The sequence below is a fragment of the Equus asinus genome, unplaced genomic scaffold (assembly GCF_041296235.1).
Source record: "Equus asinus isolate D_3611 breed Donkey unplaced genomic scaffold, EquAss-T2T_v2 contig_1, whole genome shotgun sequence".
NCBI lineage: Eukaryota > Metazoa > Chordata > Mammalia > Perissodactyla > Equidae > Equus > Equus asinus.
In genome coordinates, this window is record NW_027224738.1 from 74,876 (window position 1) to 93,027 (window position 18,152).

Here is an 18,152-nt window from a genome sequence, read left to right on the forward strand (position 1 = left end):
TTCTTGGCTCTTTGGTAAGAAGACTTATTCAAAGGGAGAGATTATTAATTGTATCATAGCCATCACTGTTAAAGTCTATGAATTGGTTATTTCCCTTACCTTAACACACTGTCACAGGTTCACTAGGGTGAAGTGAAACTGTGCCTTCCTATAACGCTGTCCCTCAGGCCTGTCCCTTGGGAGTTTGGTTTCTCCTCTGCACCCAAACCAGACATGATTACAGAGCTGCAGGTTGATTCTCTACGATGTTCACTCCTCCACTGAATAAGAGTATTGCAAAGTAGTAGGTATGTTCACCTGGGTAATAAAACGACTTTAAGGCCATTAAAAATATAATCAGTCTTAAAAATAGATGATGACATAAAGAGATGGAAAGCGATTCCACGCACATGGATTGGAAGAATAAACACGGTTAAAATGTCCATACTACCCAAAGCAATCTACAGATGTAATGCAATCCCAATCAGAATCCCAATGACATTCTTCATGGAAACAGAACAGAGAATCCTAAAATTCATATGGGGCAACCAAAGACGCCAAATTGCTAAAGCCATCCTGAGAAAAAAGAACAAAGCTGGAGGTACCACCATCCCTGACTTCAAAGTGTACTACAAAGCCATAGTGATCAAAATGACATGGTACTGGTACAAAAACAGACACACAGATCAGTGGAACAGAACTGAAAGCCCAGAAGGAAAACCACACATCTATGGACAGCTAATCTTTGACAAAGGAGCTGGGAACATACAATGGAGAAAGGAAAGTATTTTCAACAAATGGTGTTGGGAAAACTGGACAGCCACATGCAAAAGAATGAAAGTAGACCATTATCTCATGCCATACACAAAAATAAAATGGATCAAAGACTTGAAGATAAGTCCTGAAACCATAAAACTCCTAGAAGAAAATATAGGTAGTAGACTCACTGACATCAAACTTAAAAGGATCTTTTTGAATACCAGGTCTTCTCAGACAAGGGAAACAGAAGAAAAAAATAAGTGGGACTTCATCAGACTAAAGAGCTTCTGCAAGGCAAAAGAAACTAGGATCAAAACAAAAAGACAGCCCACCAAGTGGGAGAAAATATTTGCAAATCATATATCTGACAAGGAGTTAATCTCCATAATATATAAGGAATTCACACAACTGAACAACAAAAAGACAGCACAATCAAAAAATGAGCAGGGGATATGAACATTTTTCCAAAGAAGATATACAGATGGCCAAGAAACACATGAAAAGATGTTCAACATCACTAATCATCAGGGAAATGCAAATCAAAACTACACTAAGATACCACCTTACACCTGTTTAAATGGCTATAATCACTAAGACTAAAAATAACAAAAGTTGGAGAGGGTGTGGAGAAAAGGGAACCCTCATACACTGCTGGTGGGACTGCAAACTGGTATAGCCACTATGGAAAACAAGATGGAGGTTCCTCAGAAAACTAAAAATAGAAATACCATATCCAGTTATTCCATTACTGGGTATCTACCTAAACAACTTGCAATCAATAATCCAAAGAACATATGCACCCCTGTGTTGATAGCAGCACTATCCACAATAGCCAAGACCTGGAAGCAACCCAAGTGCCCATTGACCAATGATTGGATAAAGATGATGTGGTATATATACAATGGAATACTACTCAGCCATTAAAAGAAGACGGATCCATCCCATTTGCAACAACATGGAAGGACCTGGAGGGAATTATGCTAAGGGAAGTAAGACTGAAAAAGACAAACACCAGATGATTTCACTCACATGTGCAATATAAACAAACACATGGACAAAGAAAACAGTTCAGTGGTTACCAGGGGAAGGGGGGTGAGGGGTGGGCATAGGGGGTGAAGGAGAACACTTACGTGGTGACAGACAAGAAACAATGTACAACTGAAATTTCACAATGATGTCAACTCTTATGAACTCAATAGAAATTATATATATATATAAGATCAGTCTTCAGATATCCAGTCTAGTAGAATGTTGCTTAACTCTTGAATTTGGATATCTTTCATTCCTCAGATTTGGGAAGTTTTTGGCCATTATTTCCTCAAATAAATCTTTTGTCCCTTTCTCTTTCCTTCTGGAAGTTCCATGATGCATATATTGGTCCACTTGCTGATGTCCCATAAGTACCTTAGGCTCTCTTCACTTTTCTTTATTCTTTTTTCTTTTTTCTTCTCTAACTGAGTAATTTCATATGACCTGGTTTCAACTTATTGATTCTTCTGCTTGATCAAGTCTGCTATTGAACCCCTCTGTGAATTTTTCATTTTAGTTATTTGTATTCTTCAGCTCCAGAATTTCTGTTTGGTCCTTTTTTATAGTTTCCATCTCTTTAATATTCTCATTTTGTTTGTGCATCATTTTCCTGATTTCATTTAGCTGTCTATTGGTGTTCTCTTGTAGATCATTGAGCTTCCTTAAAACTATTATTTTCAAGTGTTTGTCAGGTATTTGCTCATAGGTCACCATTTCTTTGGAGTGGGTTTCTGGAGATTTAGTTTGTTTCTTTGATTGCATCATGTTTCTCTGTTTCTTTGTGTGCCTTTTGATTTTTTTGCTGACTTTTATGCATTTGAAAAATAGCCACCTCTTCCAGTCTTTGTGGGCTGCTTCATACAGGGGAAGACCTTCATCAGTCAGCCCAGTTATAGACTGTGGGCCCTCTGAAAGCTTTTGGGCAGATGTGATTCTCTAGGCTTGTGTATGTGATTTGCCAATTAGAGAGGTTTGCCAGTTTCTTTTTCAGGAGCTCATAATCTCTTGCTCCCTCTAATATCTGTCTGTAGTACTGCAGCTTCTTTGGTGCTGCAGCAGGAAGCCACCCCACTCTCCTTTGTTCTCATTGGCCCCCAGGCATCCAAATTACGTCAGCTCCCATCAGCACCCCAAATCAGGTGAGATAGAAACCAGTCCCAATGGCAGCCCTCCAAAACGCTGGCACATAAGACACACGCTCTGCTCTCCTCCCTCCCTCCCTCCCGAGGATGAAGCTTCGAGTTGGGCACCTACTCCTGATGGTGCTGAGCCACGCTAGGCTCTGTCTGGTGCCAGACCATGCCAGTTCCATCAGCAGTTCGGGTCAAGTGAGACAGAAACCAGTCCTTCAGGCAGATCTCCAAAAAGACGGAACTGTGAATGAATTTTCCTCTCTTTTCTTTCCCCTGCTCCTCACGATGGAGGAGCTGTAAGCAGGGGTGAGCTGTGCTGGCTTGGGGGAGAGGTGGTCGCAGGGAAAATGAAAGGGCTCTTCTGCCTAGTTTCAGGGTGGAAGTTGTTAGCTTTGCCCTTACCCAGGGGACTGCAACTTCTTACCTGGCTTCTGAAGTTCTCACAAAGATACTTTGGTCCATGTATTGCTGTTACGACAGTGTCTCTGTCAGGGAAAAAGAGCCGGGACTTTGTATTCCTCCGTCTTGCTGATGTCTCCCTCAGAATGTTGCTTAACTCTTATGACCTGAGTTTCAGTGTCATGATGAAAGATTGTGAAGGAACAATGATGAAAGTTAGCAATGGAAACTTGCGAGAATGTTAAAAAGCAATAAGATGGTCAGACAACACTAAAATCTGAAAAGTCAAGTCAGGACCAGAGAAGACAAAATACAGTATTGTTCATAGGAAACATTTTCTTGAGAGCCTAGCAGAATCATGTTCAGGAAACTTATTGAGAGCCTGCCATTCATACTCAAATATTTAACTACCTTCTACTGTGTGCTGATCACTGGTCTAGGCACCGAAAGGCACTGCCTTTGTGGGACTCATGTTGTAGCTGGAAAACAAATAACTCATACTTTTAATATGAGCTGATCACAATGTAAGGGTGAAAAAGATATGGTCCCTAACCTTAAACAAATTTAGTCCACTGACTATACAGAGGGGTAAGCAAATATCTGCAATACCATGTGACTTAGGCGGTCGTAGAGTAAGCATAATTGTTGAAGATCTGTGAATAAAGGGAGGCTGAAGACAGCTGCATCGAGAAAGAGGTACCTGAGTTGGCCTTGATTAGGGAACTCTCATATTCATAAAAAGTCTATTCCAAAATCCTCAAAAGTCAAAGGAAAGGTATTGGCGCTGGCCCCATGGCCAAGTGGTTAAGTTCGCATGTTCTGCTTTGGTGGCGTGGGGTTCACTGGTTCAGATCCTGAGCGTGGACCTACCACCGCTCATCAAGCCATGCTGTAGCAGTGTCTCACATAGAAGAGCTAGAATGACCTACAACTAAGCTATACACCTATGTACTGGAGCTTTTGGGAGAAAAAAAAAAAGAGGAAGATTGGTAACATGTTAACTCAGGGCCAGTCTTCCTCACCAAAAAAAAAGCATAAAAAAAAAGAAAGGAAAGATGTTGTTAGGAACACAAGGAGCACAGCTGCGTGTGATTACAGTCATTAGACCCAGTGTTAGAAGCTACAGTGGGGCAATGAGAGACAGTTTTACCAAAGACCTTATGTGAACACAAGCAGAAACTAGGGCAGGGTTTTAAAAAATCTTTAAGGGTAATTTTTACCATCCATTATAATTGGATTTCTAATAATCATTCACATTTTTAAGTACAAATGTAACAAATATTGTACATGCCAAGTCCTTCCTCCTCACAACATCCCTGAGGTAGGTGCTATGCCTACCTTCATTTTACAGACGTGAAACAGGTTTGGTCAGCTGTGTAACTTATTCACTTAGCTGGTGAGGGAAAGATGTGGGACTTACCTGCATCTTTCTGACTCCACAGTCTGTTCTTAACCACTGTGACTGTTACGGATACACTTAGCTCCAAGAACGAAAAACGTGAAAAGTGACTAAAGTTTATTTTTCTCACATAAGAAGTCCAGAGGAGTTAGTTTAGGGATTTTGTCTTAAGCCTGTCTTCAAGGAACTAGGTTCCTTTTCTTCCCTATTGTCCTTAGTGTGTGCCTCTGACCTCAGACCAAGTCACAAAATGGCTGCTAGGTCCCAAGGCACCATATCCACGTTCCAGGACCGCCCCCCCCAAAAAGGAAGGAGCAAAAGCCAAAGGCCTTTCTATCCAAGAAGAAAGGCCTCCTCAGAAACTCCAGCCCACATTTCATTGGCCAACCCTAGCAGCAAAGGAAGCTGGCAATTTGAGAGTTTTGTTTTCAGCCCCTTGACACAAATAATCCACATCAATCTACAAATCAAAATTGGGGTGAATTTATTATGAGTCAGGTCTGAGGACTAGCCTGGGGCCTTCCTCCCCCAAGGAAGGAAGGGCACCAAAGAAGTGGGGTGTACCGAGTGGTTATACACAGTCTTGGAACAAAGAGCATCCATCATATATGGCAGGAATATCCCTTTTACAATTATCGCGAGATGCTTTGCTGGCCCAGCAGGTCAGAGGTCAGTAGGTCAGTGGTCACAAGGTGGGTGGTCACACGGTGAGCACAGCAGGTCCATAATTAATCCTTAGTTTAGGGAGAGATGCATATTAAAGGAAATGCCGATGTCGGGGGGAAGCTACCTCCTTATCTTTAAGGGCATTGTTCTTATCTTTGGGACATTGTAAGCGTTTAAAGCAGATGTACAATGCATGCTCAACAGACCTTTCTGGAAAAACAAGGTCAGGTCAAATTAGTTTCAAACCAAATGGCTTCCTCATATCCTCCAATATAGCCTACTGCTTGTCATTTATTTATCACCCTTACAGTGTAGGAGGCAGGTGAAAGTGAGTTGGGTGGGTGCTGAGTGAAGCCACTTAAACAGCACGTGCACAAACAACCTACACACTCACTCTGCTCAGTTACCTGCCTGAGAAAGTTGGAGTTACGAAGCCTAGTGTAGAGGGCTCACGTGACCCAGTCCTTTCTTTTCCTTCTTGTGTATCTGTTCTCTTCAGCCAGACTTGGCTTTTTGCTCTTACCCAGCATGTTCTTTCCTTGAAGCCTCCACACTCCCACTGAGGCTCAACCTGCTCCCTGACGCCACCGCCAGTGCAGTCAGGACGCCTGCATTCCGCCACTAAGCGTGTATTAGTGTTAGAAGAGACGGCGCGTCACAAGAGAACCACAACCATACCTTCAACGCGAGAGAACGTGTGCTGCCCTCTCAGCAATCATGTCAAGGGCCAGGAGAGAAGGCTCTAGTATCTTCAGTGACCTGGGCTCCTTCTGTTTCGCGGCTCTGCCGTCTTCCACATGCGACTTCTGCCTCATTCCATCTTGAACACCGCAGAACGGCACGTAGTAGACACAAACGACAGGGACTGAGAGGGGTCAAAGCCAAGGGAGTGGTTTCCAGTCCTGAGCATGCTGCGGGGGCTTTTTCCGCTTTTCACCATTTACTCGGAGTTAGCAGTTCGACCTGAGCTCCACTAGACGGCAGCACGTACACACATTGAGTATACCAATGTGCGAATCCTTAAAAACTCAAGGAAACAGAACCAGCAAACTCGGAAGAAACCTGAACTACACATCCCAGCATTCATCATTAAGCGCCTGACTTGTCTGCACGAAGGTCGGTCTCCGTTTGCCGCTCGCGCAGTGACCTGGAGGACGCCATCCACCTGCTGCTACTCTAAAGTAAGATTTCCTGGTATTTTTTCAATGAAACTTTAAATGGACTGGGAAAAGGAGATGTTTAATTTTTAGATGTTGCTTTGCTCTGCACGTTACTTATTTCAGGAAATCTTAGCAGTTAGATCAGGATAAGGATGCATTTGGAAGTCTGGTATCTTAAGTTTTTCAAAATAACCAAAGAAGAGAGGATTTTTCAGTGTTTTAAGTGAACATTTTTCTTCCGGGCTCACGAAGACAGAATTCCTGAAAATGCTCTGTCTCTGATAATGAAAAATTAACACTTTGATTCCAGTGTTTACAGTAAGAAAGCCATCAAGTTTGCTTTTCATATTGGATTTTACCATTTCAGTCTATGTTTGCAACTCATTTTCCCAAAAACTCTGTTTTAGCGTGGCAGTGCAGTTGACCTAACAGTAAACCTTCGGCTCCAAACTCCGGGCCCAGAAAGGCGGGGAGGCCGCCCGGAGCCCGGCGCCCAGAGCCGCGGGGCGCACGGTCTCAAGTCACAGCGTTTGATCCGCACGCTCAGGACTGGGGGTGGGTAAAGGTTCCTGGAGTCTCTCATTCCTAAAGTACATACTGAAAATATCTCAACTCTCCCCAAGTTTAAAGTGAGTATGAACCTCTCGTGTAAGAAGGGGGAAAACCAGTGAAAATTTCGTTGCCTCAGAGTGGCTGGGCTTCTTGGTGGCTGGCGAGGGCGGCCGCGGTCGGAGCGCCTCGGGCAGCGGCGAGCTGGTCCCGGAGTCGGGCGCCGGCAGCTCGGGGCAGCGCTGGGAGCAGAGGGAGCGAGCGCCCGGGCAGGGGCGGGGACGGCGGGGCACCCCCTGGAACGCCCGCCGCCTGTCCGCGCGTGGACGCCGCGGGCCCCGGGCGGCCGAGGGCTGGACGGCAGGCGTCCGGGCGACACGAGGCCCGCTGGGATGGCCGGTGGGAGGCCCGGGTGCGACGCCGGCTGGGACGCGGGAAGGAGCGCGCGGGACCCGGCCGCACCTCGGGCCTTCGCCCCGCGCCCCGCCTCCCCCAGCGCGCCCGCCCCCGCCTGCCTGACACCCCCCCCCGGCGCGTCCGCCCACGCCTTCCTGACGCCCCCCCCCCGCCCCCGGCCCTCCCGCCCCCGCTTGCCTGACGCCTGCCCGCGTGAGCGCCCCCGGCGGGCGGAGCCGCGCGTGGCTGAGGAGGACGGAGTGGGGCTCGGGAGGAAAGGGCTTCGGGGCCCAGGCTGGAGAAGCCGCCTGCGCCTTCTCGGGCGCGGTGTGTGTGCGCGCGTGCTGCTTGAGTGCGTTCGCTCAACGCCCTCCCAGCTCGCTTCCCTGCCTTTCCCATCCTGAGGGGGGAAGACGGCGCCCCCACACGCCGGCCCCCGCGGCTGCTAGGGCTGGCGGGTGAAACGTGGGCCGGGGTTCTGAGCAGGCCTTCCTTCTTGGGTAGAAAGACCTTTGGCTTTTGCTCCTTCCCTTGGTGTTTTTTGACGCGGATGCGGATATGGTGCCTTGGGACATAGCAGCCATGTTGTGACTTGGCGCGAGGTCAGAGGCACACGTTGAGAACAGCAGGATGGGGGAGAGAGCCTGGCTCCTTGAAGACCACCTCATTTGATCATCGTTTGACTCCTCGCCACCCCGACCTCAGCACTAGCCGTTCCGCGCGCCCTGCAGTCGGCACTGATCAGACCTGATGCACGCCACCTTTCCCCAGGTCACAGTGTCTCAGTCCTGCCTGTCAGAAGTGACTGACTGTGGCTGTTAAAGCGTTAACTCCCGCCGGCTTAAGCTTGAGAAGAGGATCGGCAGCGTTATGGGGAGGCCTGCGTTTCGTCTGTCTCTCTCACCTGGACCAGGCCACATCAGTTTCCTCATCTGTAAAATGGGGGTATTGGACATGATTTGATTTTCCGGTTCTTTTGTTCAGTGACTTTCTGAGGCCGATGGTGAAATCTTTCCAAGGGACAAGGAAAAACCACAGATGAGAGCCAGCCCTGATGGCTTAGTGGTTAAAGTTTGGTGCACTCCACTTCAGCCTCCTGGTTCAATGTTAGCTTAGGGCGAATCTTCCCCTGCAAAAATAAGAATATAAATAAACAAACTAGAAATGATTGATGGTGCAAACCCAACGGAAGTTTACAGGACAGAAAGCAGGAAGGACATGCCCAGTGGCATAGCAGTGCGTGCGGGCACAGCGGGGAGGATGGGGAGGGGAGGACTCCACCCCTTCTGGATCAGCATTGGGTTCTCAAAAAACCGAAAGGTGGGTCAAGTTCAATGTCTGTCTCTTACTGAGTATCAGTTGAGTGGGCTGTGCCAAATGGTTTTGATGTACAAAGCTAGGTATCTAGAGTGGGCGCTCTTGGAGAATTCTCATGGTGGGAATATTTGTGCTGAGGTGCCATCTTCAGGTTCTTAAAGGAGTACATTGAACCATTCATTCTAGATGTTACTGCATAGGACCATGTCTACAGTGCATGCCATTAAATACACGTGTCTGTAGATTAAACCGCAGGTTCCGTTATGGGTCGACTTGATGGGAAGGTCATCGTCCTGACAGCTGCTGCTCAGGGGATCGGCCGGGCCACTGCCATAGTAAGTTACTATCTCTGTTTGCTTCCTGCCTTTAGAGGTGTTGAATCACGTGGACAGATCCCATGGCTGTTTAATTCTGCTCTACTTCTTTTTTTTATTGGCTTTTGTGCTTCTGTTGTCTTAAGTTACAAAAATAAAAGTTGCTACTCTTGATCCCAGGCAGATGAAGCAAGGCTTACCTCACATATTTATTATGTGACGTCTCATAACTTTTGACGCTGAGAACTTATTTCTTTGCCTCAGTTTCTCTGCACTGTAATAAATTTGTTACAGCGGGCCTAAAGGAGTACATAGCCCTCTGAAATCACCTCAGTTCAGACATAGGACTCCAGAGTTCTAAGACTATCAGGTTACCTTTACCTTGTAATTTATAGCAGCTTCTTGCACATTATAGTCCTCACTTGAGCTAATAATGCAGCTTAACTGTAACGGTAGGATTAGTTTGATATTTGTAAATACACTAGTATACTCTTAGGAGGAAAAGTGTTGAAATAACCCATTTTTCTCATTATTTTGGGTTTAGTCACCTGCTCAGAAATGGAATAAAGGCTGTCAAATCACAGAATAGTAGTATTTTGAGAGGTGTTAATAACAGAATCCTAGTTTTTTAAAAACACGATTGTATTTGATGTTACTAAAAGGGACAAAGTCAGATGACAAGCACAATGTATGTCATGTTGTACTAATTAATGATAAAAATAACAATGGGAAGGGCTAAGTGAGACTAGATAGTTTGAAATTCCACCCATGTATAAGGAAAACAATGAAAATAAGATAAAGGGAGAAAAGGCTAAAGGATTTTCTATTCATGAGAGCAGCTTAACCAAGTAAACAAAGGATTCATTTGTGTGTTGTCTTCCAGGCTTTTGCAAGAGAAGGTGCCCAAGTCATAGCCACAGATATCAATGAGTCCAAACTTCAAGAACTGGAAAAGTACCCGGGTAAGCAACTCAGCAGCTTGAACTTGGGATTCAGAGTCCATAAGGTATTATAAAAAACAGTACTCGTCTGCTGAAAGAAAATTACTTGGCTGGTCAGCTCCACCGGCCTTCTTCTTAGAGCCTGATTCTTTGATATCAAATCTATATTCTGTGAACCTACAGACAAAAATCTGTATACTTAAATATATAAAAGTTGTATACTTAAAATTTTTTTTATCCAGCATGTTGAAGGATTCAGTACCTAATTACAAAGTTGTATGTGAAATTTAACAGTTGTTGCGTTAACTTTTAATGACAACTTTCACTTCTGTGCCCTACTCAGCACAGTGCTGTCCAGTAGGAAAATGATGTGAACCACGTGTGTGATTTAAATTTCCTGTGGCTACATTTAAAAAGTAAAAAGAAACAGATGAAAATTAATTTTAGTAATGTATTTTATTTAACTAAATATATCTAAAATACCATTTTAACATACTCAATATAAAAAAAATTTATGGAATATTTTACGTTCTTTTTTCATACTAAATCTTTTAAATTCACGTGTGTTGTACACTTACAGCGCATTTCAGTTCTGACTAGCTGCATTTCAAGTGCTTAGTAGCCACATGTGCCTGGTGGCTACCATATTGGAGACAGCTCAGCCCTAAAGTCACATATGATCAGAAACCCTAAGAGATTATGCAAATTATTTCGCTGTGTATCACCCCTTACTGCACCACACTGAACTCAACTCCAGCATCAAAGGACTTCAACTAGAGTTCCTCTGAAAGAAATCAGAACAGACAGCTCATTTGAAAGTTAATTCTTCCAGCAAAATAGAACAGGTTATATAATCAAATGCAAATTAGCACATTGAATTCATGAACGGAATTAGACTATGCTATTTTAATTATTGGATTGTTTATTTATTATTGGAAAATTATTTAATTTTAATAATAGGGAATTTTAACTCCAAGTCAGAAAAACGCTGTTGTACTGAAAAAGTATTGAAAAAGTACTAAGGGAAGAAAGTCCTCCCAAAACTTTCTCCCCTTTCTCTCCTTTTCTATGTTTATAATCTTTTCTTTCTATATCTATAAAAGAATAATAAACCATATTTTTTTAAAAACATTAAAATAGTGACTTTCTTTTATTAGAGAATGTTTGGGGTTTTTTAGTAACTATTACAGTGTGTCTCTGAGATCCAATGCTGGATCTCTCATGTCTAGCTTTCAAGTGTTTCATCCCTTCTCCTGGCCCCTCATTTCTTCTCCTTGCAATTTAGTGCAGAAATAAGTGATTATACCCTTGACTGACAAAGTTGTTTCCAATAAATAATGGAATTGACATGAAGGTAAAGTGCACAAATGGAAACAGTCTCCTGTCTCACTGCCCTGCCCTTCCCTACCCCTCACTCAGATAGGATTCAGTGTTCCTGGGGCAGTGACTCACCTCTGGGGAAAGAGCAAGCCTGCGCTCTGTTATTACTGCTGGCTCACTGAGAAGCATCTAATATAGATCATTCATACTTCACTGTAAAGTCTTTTCTCAGAAAAGGCCTTTAGTATTCAATTTAGAGAGTGAAGAGAAAGGGAGGGAAAGAGAGGTGTGTTATTGGGAGTTCAGGATGGGGAGGATTTTAAGATTTTTATTAATGAGATTCTTAAGATTCTTAAGACCCTACCAATGGTCAACAATCCTATGAAGGCAAAATGGACAGATACTGTAATCTTTGTACTTCAAAGCAGCTACATCTACAAGACTAAACATTTTTTATGGGTATAAGTAAATAGTTTCCCTTGTTTTATGTTTCAGGTATTCAGACTCGAGTCCTGGATGTCACAAAAAAAAAAACAAATTGATGAGTTTGCCAATGAAATTGAGAGAGTTGACATTCTCTTTAATGTTGCTGGGTAATTCATAACTTTTTAATTTCATTCTCCTCACAGAAAGTTTTCTATGTCTTTTATTAAAAGAAATTTGATAATATGGCCAAATTATTCTTTGTGAACCCTAATATATTCCTTAGGAAATAAAGCTGGATTTTGGACAGAATTTTTGTTACAAGTAAGATTCAGCAAGTAAAACAGCCATAGAAGTTGACATGTGCTTGGGGCCTAAAGGCACTTAAGGATACTCAAGACAACTGCTACCAATCCAACGCTGTTGATCTACCTAAGGCTGGGGACAGGCTCACACCAGTGGACTTGTCACTGATGTTCCACTAAGACTTATAAAATAAAATTAAAAACTGTTTTCCAGGAGTGTCTTTAAGGCAAAGTATATCTGCCAAAAACTGAGTACTCAGTTTATTGAAATGCGAATGTTCCCCATTTGTTGGCACAACATTCTGGCAAGTTCTTTCTACCTCCCAAGCGCAGCATTTCTTATTAGGACAATTAATCCCAGCAAAAGAAGTTTCACTCTGTTGCTTTATATACAGCACAAAGAGAATGGCTTAATTGAACTTGATAGAGTAGTACCAAACTTGCTGAACCATGCTTGAAGGATGAGAGACTGGAGCTGGAGCAGCCCCATGTGGAGCAGCTAGTGCTTGTGCTCACTCTCCCTTTTCAGGCATGACAGTAGAGATGAGGACAGTTGAGGCTTACGCAGGACTAAGTAGATAGAGTCTGATGTTCCACTTTTCTTGTGTGGTGTTAACGTTTATACTGTGGCATTGATAGAAAAATCCTAGAGCCTTCTTATGTATTTTTATGATTCTTCCTAATCATGTTTCAGTATGAAAAAAGTCTGTCTATTCATAGTTTATCATGTGTTACAATGTATGGAAATTAAAGCAACAATTTATGATTATCTATTTTATAAATAATCTGCTCATCTTTCATAGAAGAATATATTCAGAACCATGAAAAAATCAACTAGCAAAATTATTTTTTGAGCATCTATTAAATTTTCAGCAAAGTAAGGGATATAGAAATATAGCATGTGGTTCTTGCTGTCATTTGATTGAACTGGAAGTACAGTGGTACATGGGAATCACAACTGACAATATTTTATAAGTAATTACATAATTTTGGTCCAGGGGACAGTGAAATCAATTAGGACCCCATTGTTATAAAGTTTCCTTGAGGAAATGTGACTTGGAAAATAGCAAAGGCTATTTTGAGGGTTTTCTTTTGTTCTGCTTTGTTTACTCAGTATGTCAGAACTGTACAGTAGCGATATTACTTTGCTGCCCTGAGATGGTGAGATACTTGTTTTCCCTGCAACTTTGATTTCCCTTGAGAATGATAAGTTCTTGCCACCTGAGGGCACTGCTGCTCTTGAAATCAGAGTCCACTGGGGCAAGTGTCCTCAGTTGTTTGTAATGGCGTTGATATTTCCTGTGCATTTGGTATAGAGCTTCTTATGTTTGGGGGCTCCAGACACTTGCCGCCTTCTTTTAAAAGAAGGATCTTGTTTTCAAATAATGAATTTTTTACCTTAAGTTGTTGAGACACTTACTTACCTAATGTACCAAGTGATACTATGTTTGAATTGTTAAAAGTCTTGGTTAGGGAAGGGACAATGGTCTAAGTCAATAAATGAAAATAAAAATGAAAAGGAAGTGGAATAGAAATCGTTTTTAATGATAATTTTTCCCCATTGTTTAATTACTCTTCCAGTTTTGTTCATCATGGAACCTGGTGACTTTTATTGTGATATTATTTCACACTTACGTAAGCATTACAAGACTAGTACAAAGAACTCCTGTTTACCCTTTATCTAGAGTTCCATTGTTAACATTTTGTCCCAACTACTTAATTAGTTGCATTTTCTCTTCTTATATTCATTTTTTTTCTGAACCATTTGAGAGTGAGTTGCAGACATCATGCTCCCTTTCCCCTGAATTCTTCAGTATTTTGGAAGGACAAGAATATTCTTTTATGCAAATAACAAATCAGAAACTTTAAATATGTATAATACTCTTATCTAATGCAAAATCCATATTCAGAGTTTCCACTTGCCCTGATGTCTTTTAATTTGGAACAGTTCTTCTGCCTCTCATTGTCTTTCTTAACTTTGATATTTTTGAGGAGCACAGGCCAGTTATGTTTTTATAAGGTCCCTCAGTTTGGGTCTGTGTGATGCCTCCTTATGATTAGATTAAGGTTATGCATTTTTGGTAGAAATACAACAGAAGTGATACTGTGTTCTTTTTAGTGCATCTTGATAGGAGACACATGATGTCAATTGATCCCAAGACTAGTGATGATAATTTCGATCGCTTGGTTAAAGTGGTATCCACCAGATTTTTCTATGTAAAGTTAATTATTCCCCATTTTTAACCACTAAATAATTTGTGGGGAGATACTGAGACTGTGTAAATATCTTATTCCTTAATAAACTTTCACTTACTAGTTTTAGCATTAATTTATTACTATGACTTTTAAAAAATGTGGTGATTGATTTCATTTATTTTACGCTTACTGGCATTTACAAAGATGCATTTGAAGAACAACATTTTTAAAAGTTATTTTATCGTGGAGAAACGATGGTGTAAAACAGTAATAGGTCTCAAATTTGAAAATAAATTGCTATGATGAAACAAATGAGAATGTGGAGTCATAAAATATAATAGAAAATAGGGGTGCATGGGATTCTTGGGATTGCTGATTTCAGGTTCTTAGGATAGATACCCAGTAGTGGCATAGCTGGGTCATAGGGTATTTCTATTTTTAACTTTTTGAGAAATCTCCATACTGTTTTCCATAGTGGCTGCACTAGTTTGCATTCTCACCAACAGTGTATGAGGGTTCCCTTTTCTCCACAACCTCTCCAACATTTGTCACTTTTTGTGGTTTTGGATCAGCAATCCTAAGAATCCCATGCACCCCTATGTTCATCGCAGCATTATTTACAATAGCCAAGACATGGAACCAACCTAAATGCCCAGAAACTGACGACTGGATAAAGAAGATATGGTATATATACACAATGGAATACTACTCAGCCATAAAAAAGGACCAAATTGTTCCATTTGCATCAACATGGATGGACCTTGAGGGTATTATGGTAAGCAAAATAAGCCAGACAGAGAAAGACGAACTCTATATGACCCCACTTATAGGTGGAAGTTAACATATAGACAAGGAAAACTGATCGGTGGTTACCAGGGAAAAGGGGGGGTGGGGGGAGGGCACACAGGGTGAAGTGGTGTACTCACATCATTACTAACGATAATGTACAACTGAAATCTCACAAGGTTGTAATCTATCATAATCTTAATAAGAAAAATCATAGAAAAAATATAATAGAAAATAATACAAAGCCAACATATGGATAGGTCTATGGAAATTGTGTTAAAAGCCTGCCAATTCCAGATTTGTTCTATTTCTTGTAATTTGTTTAAGAACAGTTTGCAGAAAAATAACCCATGTGTAACAATTTGCTGCTTTTCCCATTTTTGACCTTTGGTTCCCGACCTTTCTCTAGAATAAAAAATACGGATTGTGGGGGAGATTTGTAGGGGAAAGAAAAAGAGACCCAACTGCTGAGCCTTTAATGAATTTTTATTTACCCTGCAGTCGTTAAAAACAATATAGACACATTAAATAAAAGAGAACTCTCCAAAAATCTTGTTAAAGCAGGATTTCTCAGCAGGATCACTGTTGATGTATTGGGCCAGATGATTGTTTGTCGTGGGGGCACTCTTGGGTGCGTCGTAAGATGTTTAGCAGTATCCTTCGCCCCTTCCCCACTATATGCCAGTGATGACCCCATCCGCTGTTGTGATCTCCAAAATAGTCTCCAGACATTGTCACATGTACCCTGGGGGCAAAATTGCCCCCGGAGAGAGCTGCTGTCCTCCAGCGGTGTTTTGCTCCAGCTCCCGTGGTGCTTTAAAATTCCTTGGACATGTGCGTGTATAATGTTCACATAGTTAGAAATAGTTTTGATTAAATTTGAGAATCAGTATTTTCACTTAAAAATGTAGTTTACGTAGTTATTTTTTCCATCTTTTTTATTGTGGTAAAAATATACGTAGCATAAAATTTACCATTTTAACCATTTTTAAGTGTACAGTTCAGTGTCTTTAAGTAAATTCATAGTATTGTGTAACCATCGCCACAGTCTATTTGCAGAACTTTTTCATCATCCCAAAGAGAACCTGTGTATCCATTAAACAGTAATTCCCCGTTCCTGTTCTCTCTATCCTCTGTTAATTTCTGTTCTGATTTCTGTTTCTTTCAGTTGTTTTTAATCCATTTAGCTATAGCGTAATTTACTCTATTATTCTCTGTGACAATGGCTTCATTCATTCTTATAAGGCGTTTTAAAAGGTTATTTCTTTAGTTTATATTCCTAAGAGAGGGATTAGTGAATCAAAGGTTATGACGTTTATGATTCTTCTGTAATTTACCAATTGCTTTCTAAAGGGTTTATACTTATTTACACTGTTAGCATAATGTGTGAGAGTACCCATTTCACTGTACCTTCATTGGGCATTATATTTTCAGTTGTTGGGTGTAAAATGGTACCTTGCTATAAAGAGGTTAAAGGTAGTTCAACACATTTTACTAATTGCATCTTTTGTGAGAATTGTTCTATTCTTTGTCCTTGATGTCCTTGTCTATTCCTTTGATGACAAAATTTTTTAAAATGTATTTGATATCTTAATAGAAATAGATGTTAGTTTTTCATCATATTTCTGGGGGTATTTTTCTTGGCTTGTTTTCCTTTTTATTTAAATTGTTACGGTCTTGAAACTTACAAATATAACTTGGCTTGGCTTAGGTCTTTCACCATAACAGATTATAGTTGGCAGGGATGGGGAATAGCATTCTGTGAAAATCAGAAGTAATTTTTATGTGACTGGAAATGTTCTTTTAACATGTTCATAGTCATGTCTAAGAATATACTGTTTATACTGTTTTACCTTTTTTTTTTTTGAGGAAGATTAGCCCTGAGCTAACATCTGCTGCCAATCGTCCTCTTTTTGCTGAGGAAGACTGGCCCTGAGCTCACATCCGTGCCCTTCTTCCTCTACTTTATATGTGGGACGCCTGCCACAGCATGGCTTGACAAGCGGTGCCATGTCTGCAGCCAGGATCTGAACCCGTGAACCCCGGGCCCCCAAAGAGGAACGTGCAAACGTAACTGCTGCACCACCGGTCTGGCTCCTGTTTGCTTTATCTTTAATAATTTAAGTGGATTTTTCTAACTTTTGTTTTATTTCTAGTGTTGTATTTGAATTTGCTATTCCTTTCTCTAAAAGAGAGCTCTGCAAGTTTTTATGTAATAACGATTTTAGAAGTGAAATTTTCATGGTTTTGAATCTTGTAATGGTATGGCTAGTCTTTTGCTTTCTAAGAACTGGCTAAGACCATATGCGTAGATACATTTATTTCCTCTTATTTACTGTATTTCTGTTTTTCAAGAAAAGTACCTGAGGACAGGATTTTTCCTCCATGTGGACGCTAGACATATTTAATGATATCCTTCTAAGGAAGCAAGGGTATGGTTCATATTTCCTTAGTTTTGAGTAGTGTGGCCTAGTTGTGATCCAGTTATAAAAGAGTGAGGAGTTCAAAACATTTCCTTTTATTCATAAATTTGTTTCATCAAAGTTATTGTTAAAGCCAACATTTATTTGTGTAACGATAGATAATAAATCTTTGTTATTTGTTGCATGTGCTTTTCTAAAAATTAGGAAACATGGTAGGGGGAGGAAGTCTGTCTTTACTCTTGGGCCAGATCTCTGTGAGGATTATTGAGTCTCTTGCTTTTGAAAAGATAATTAGTTAACAATGATAAACAGTGGAATGATGGGCAAAGTAGATTTATTATATGACACAGCTCCCGTTCAGCGATGATAGCTAGCTTGATTTACACTTAGACTTAAATAGTTGGTGAAGGAATGAAATAACTTTGAAACTTTGGGTGATATAAAGTAAGTCAAGGTATTATCAGGTTATGGGTAGTGTTTTTAATAGAATGAAATATTGAAAAAGCACTGGAGTAATACCATGCTTTCTGTAACTTAGTTCTGGGTCTTCTATTACTTGTGTGTCCCTAGGTCTCAATTCTTTCTTTCTTTCTTTTTTATTTGTGTGAGGAAGATTGGCCCTGAGCTGACATCTGTTGCCAATCTTCCTCCTTTTGCT

At 41.3% G+C, this 18,152-nt stretch overlaps 1 protein-coding gene across 7 annotated transcripts in view; it reads left to right on the top strand.

Annotated features, from left to right (window-relative positions):
* The first annotated feature begins 6,333 nt into the window (after positions 1–6,333).
* Positions 6,334–18,152, top strand: part of LOC139039788 (uncharacterized short-chain type dehydrogenase/reductase y4lA-like) — a 91,909-nt gene continuing 80,090 nt past the window's right edge. For 5 of the 7 annotated variants that reach the window (XR_011499969.1, XR_011499970.1, XM_070503344.1 and 2 more), the window contains exons 1-3: positions 6,334–6,545; positions 9,030–9,121; positions 9,984–10,062. Coding sequence is in view for 5 of the 7 variants with exons in the window: in XM_070503344.1 (XP_070359445.1) it covers positions 9,050–9,121; positions 9,984–10,062 (151 nt within the window). In the remaining 2 variants the exon portion in view is untranslated. Of the gene's footprint in view, positions 6,546–7,676; positions 8,790–9,029; positions 9,122–9,983; positions 10,063–18,152 lie in introns of those variants that run through there. The other 2 variants (XM_070503351.1, XM_070503347.1) reach the window with 1 other exon arrangement.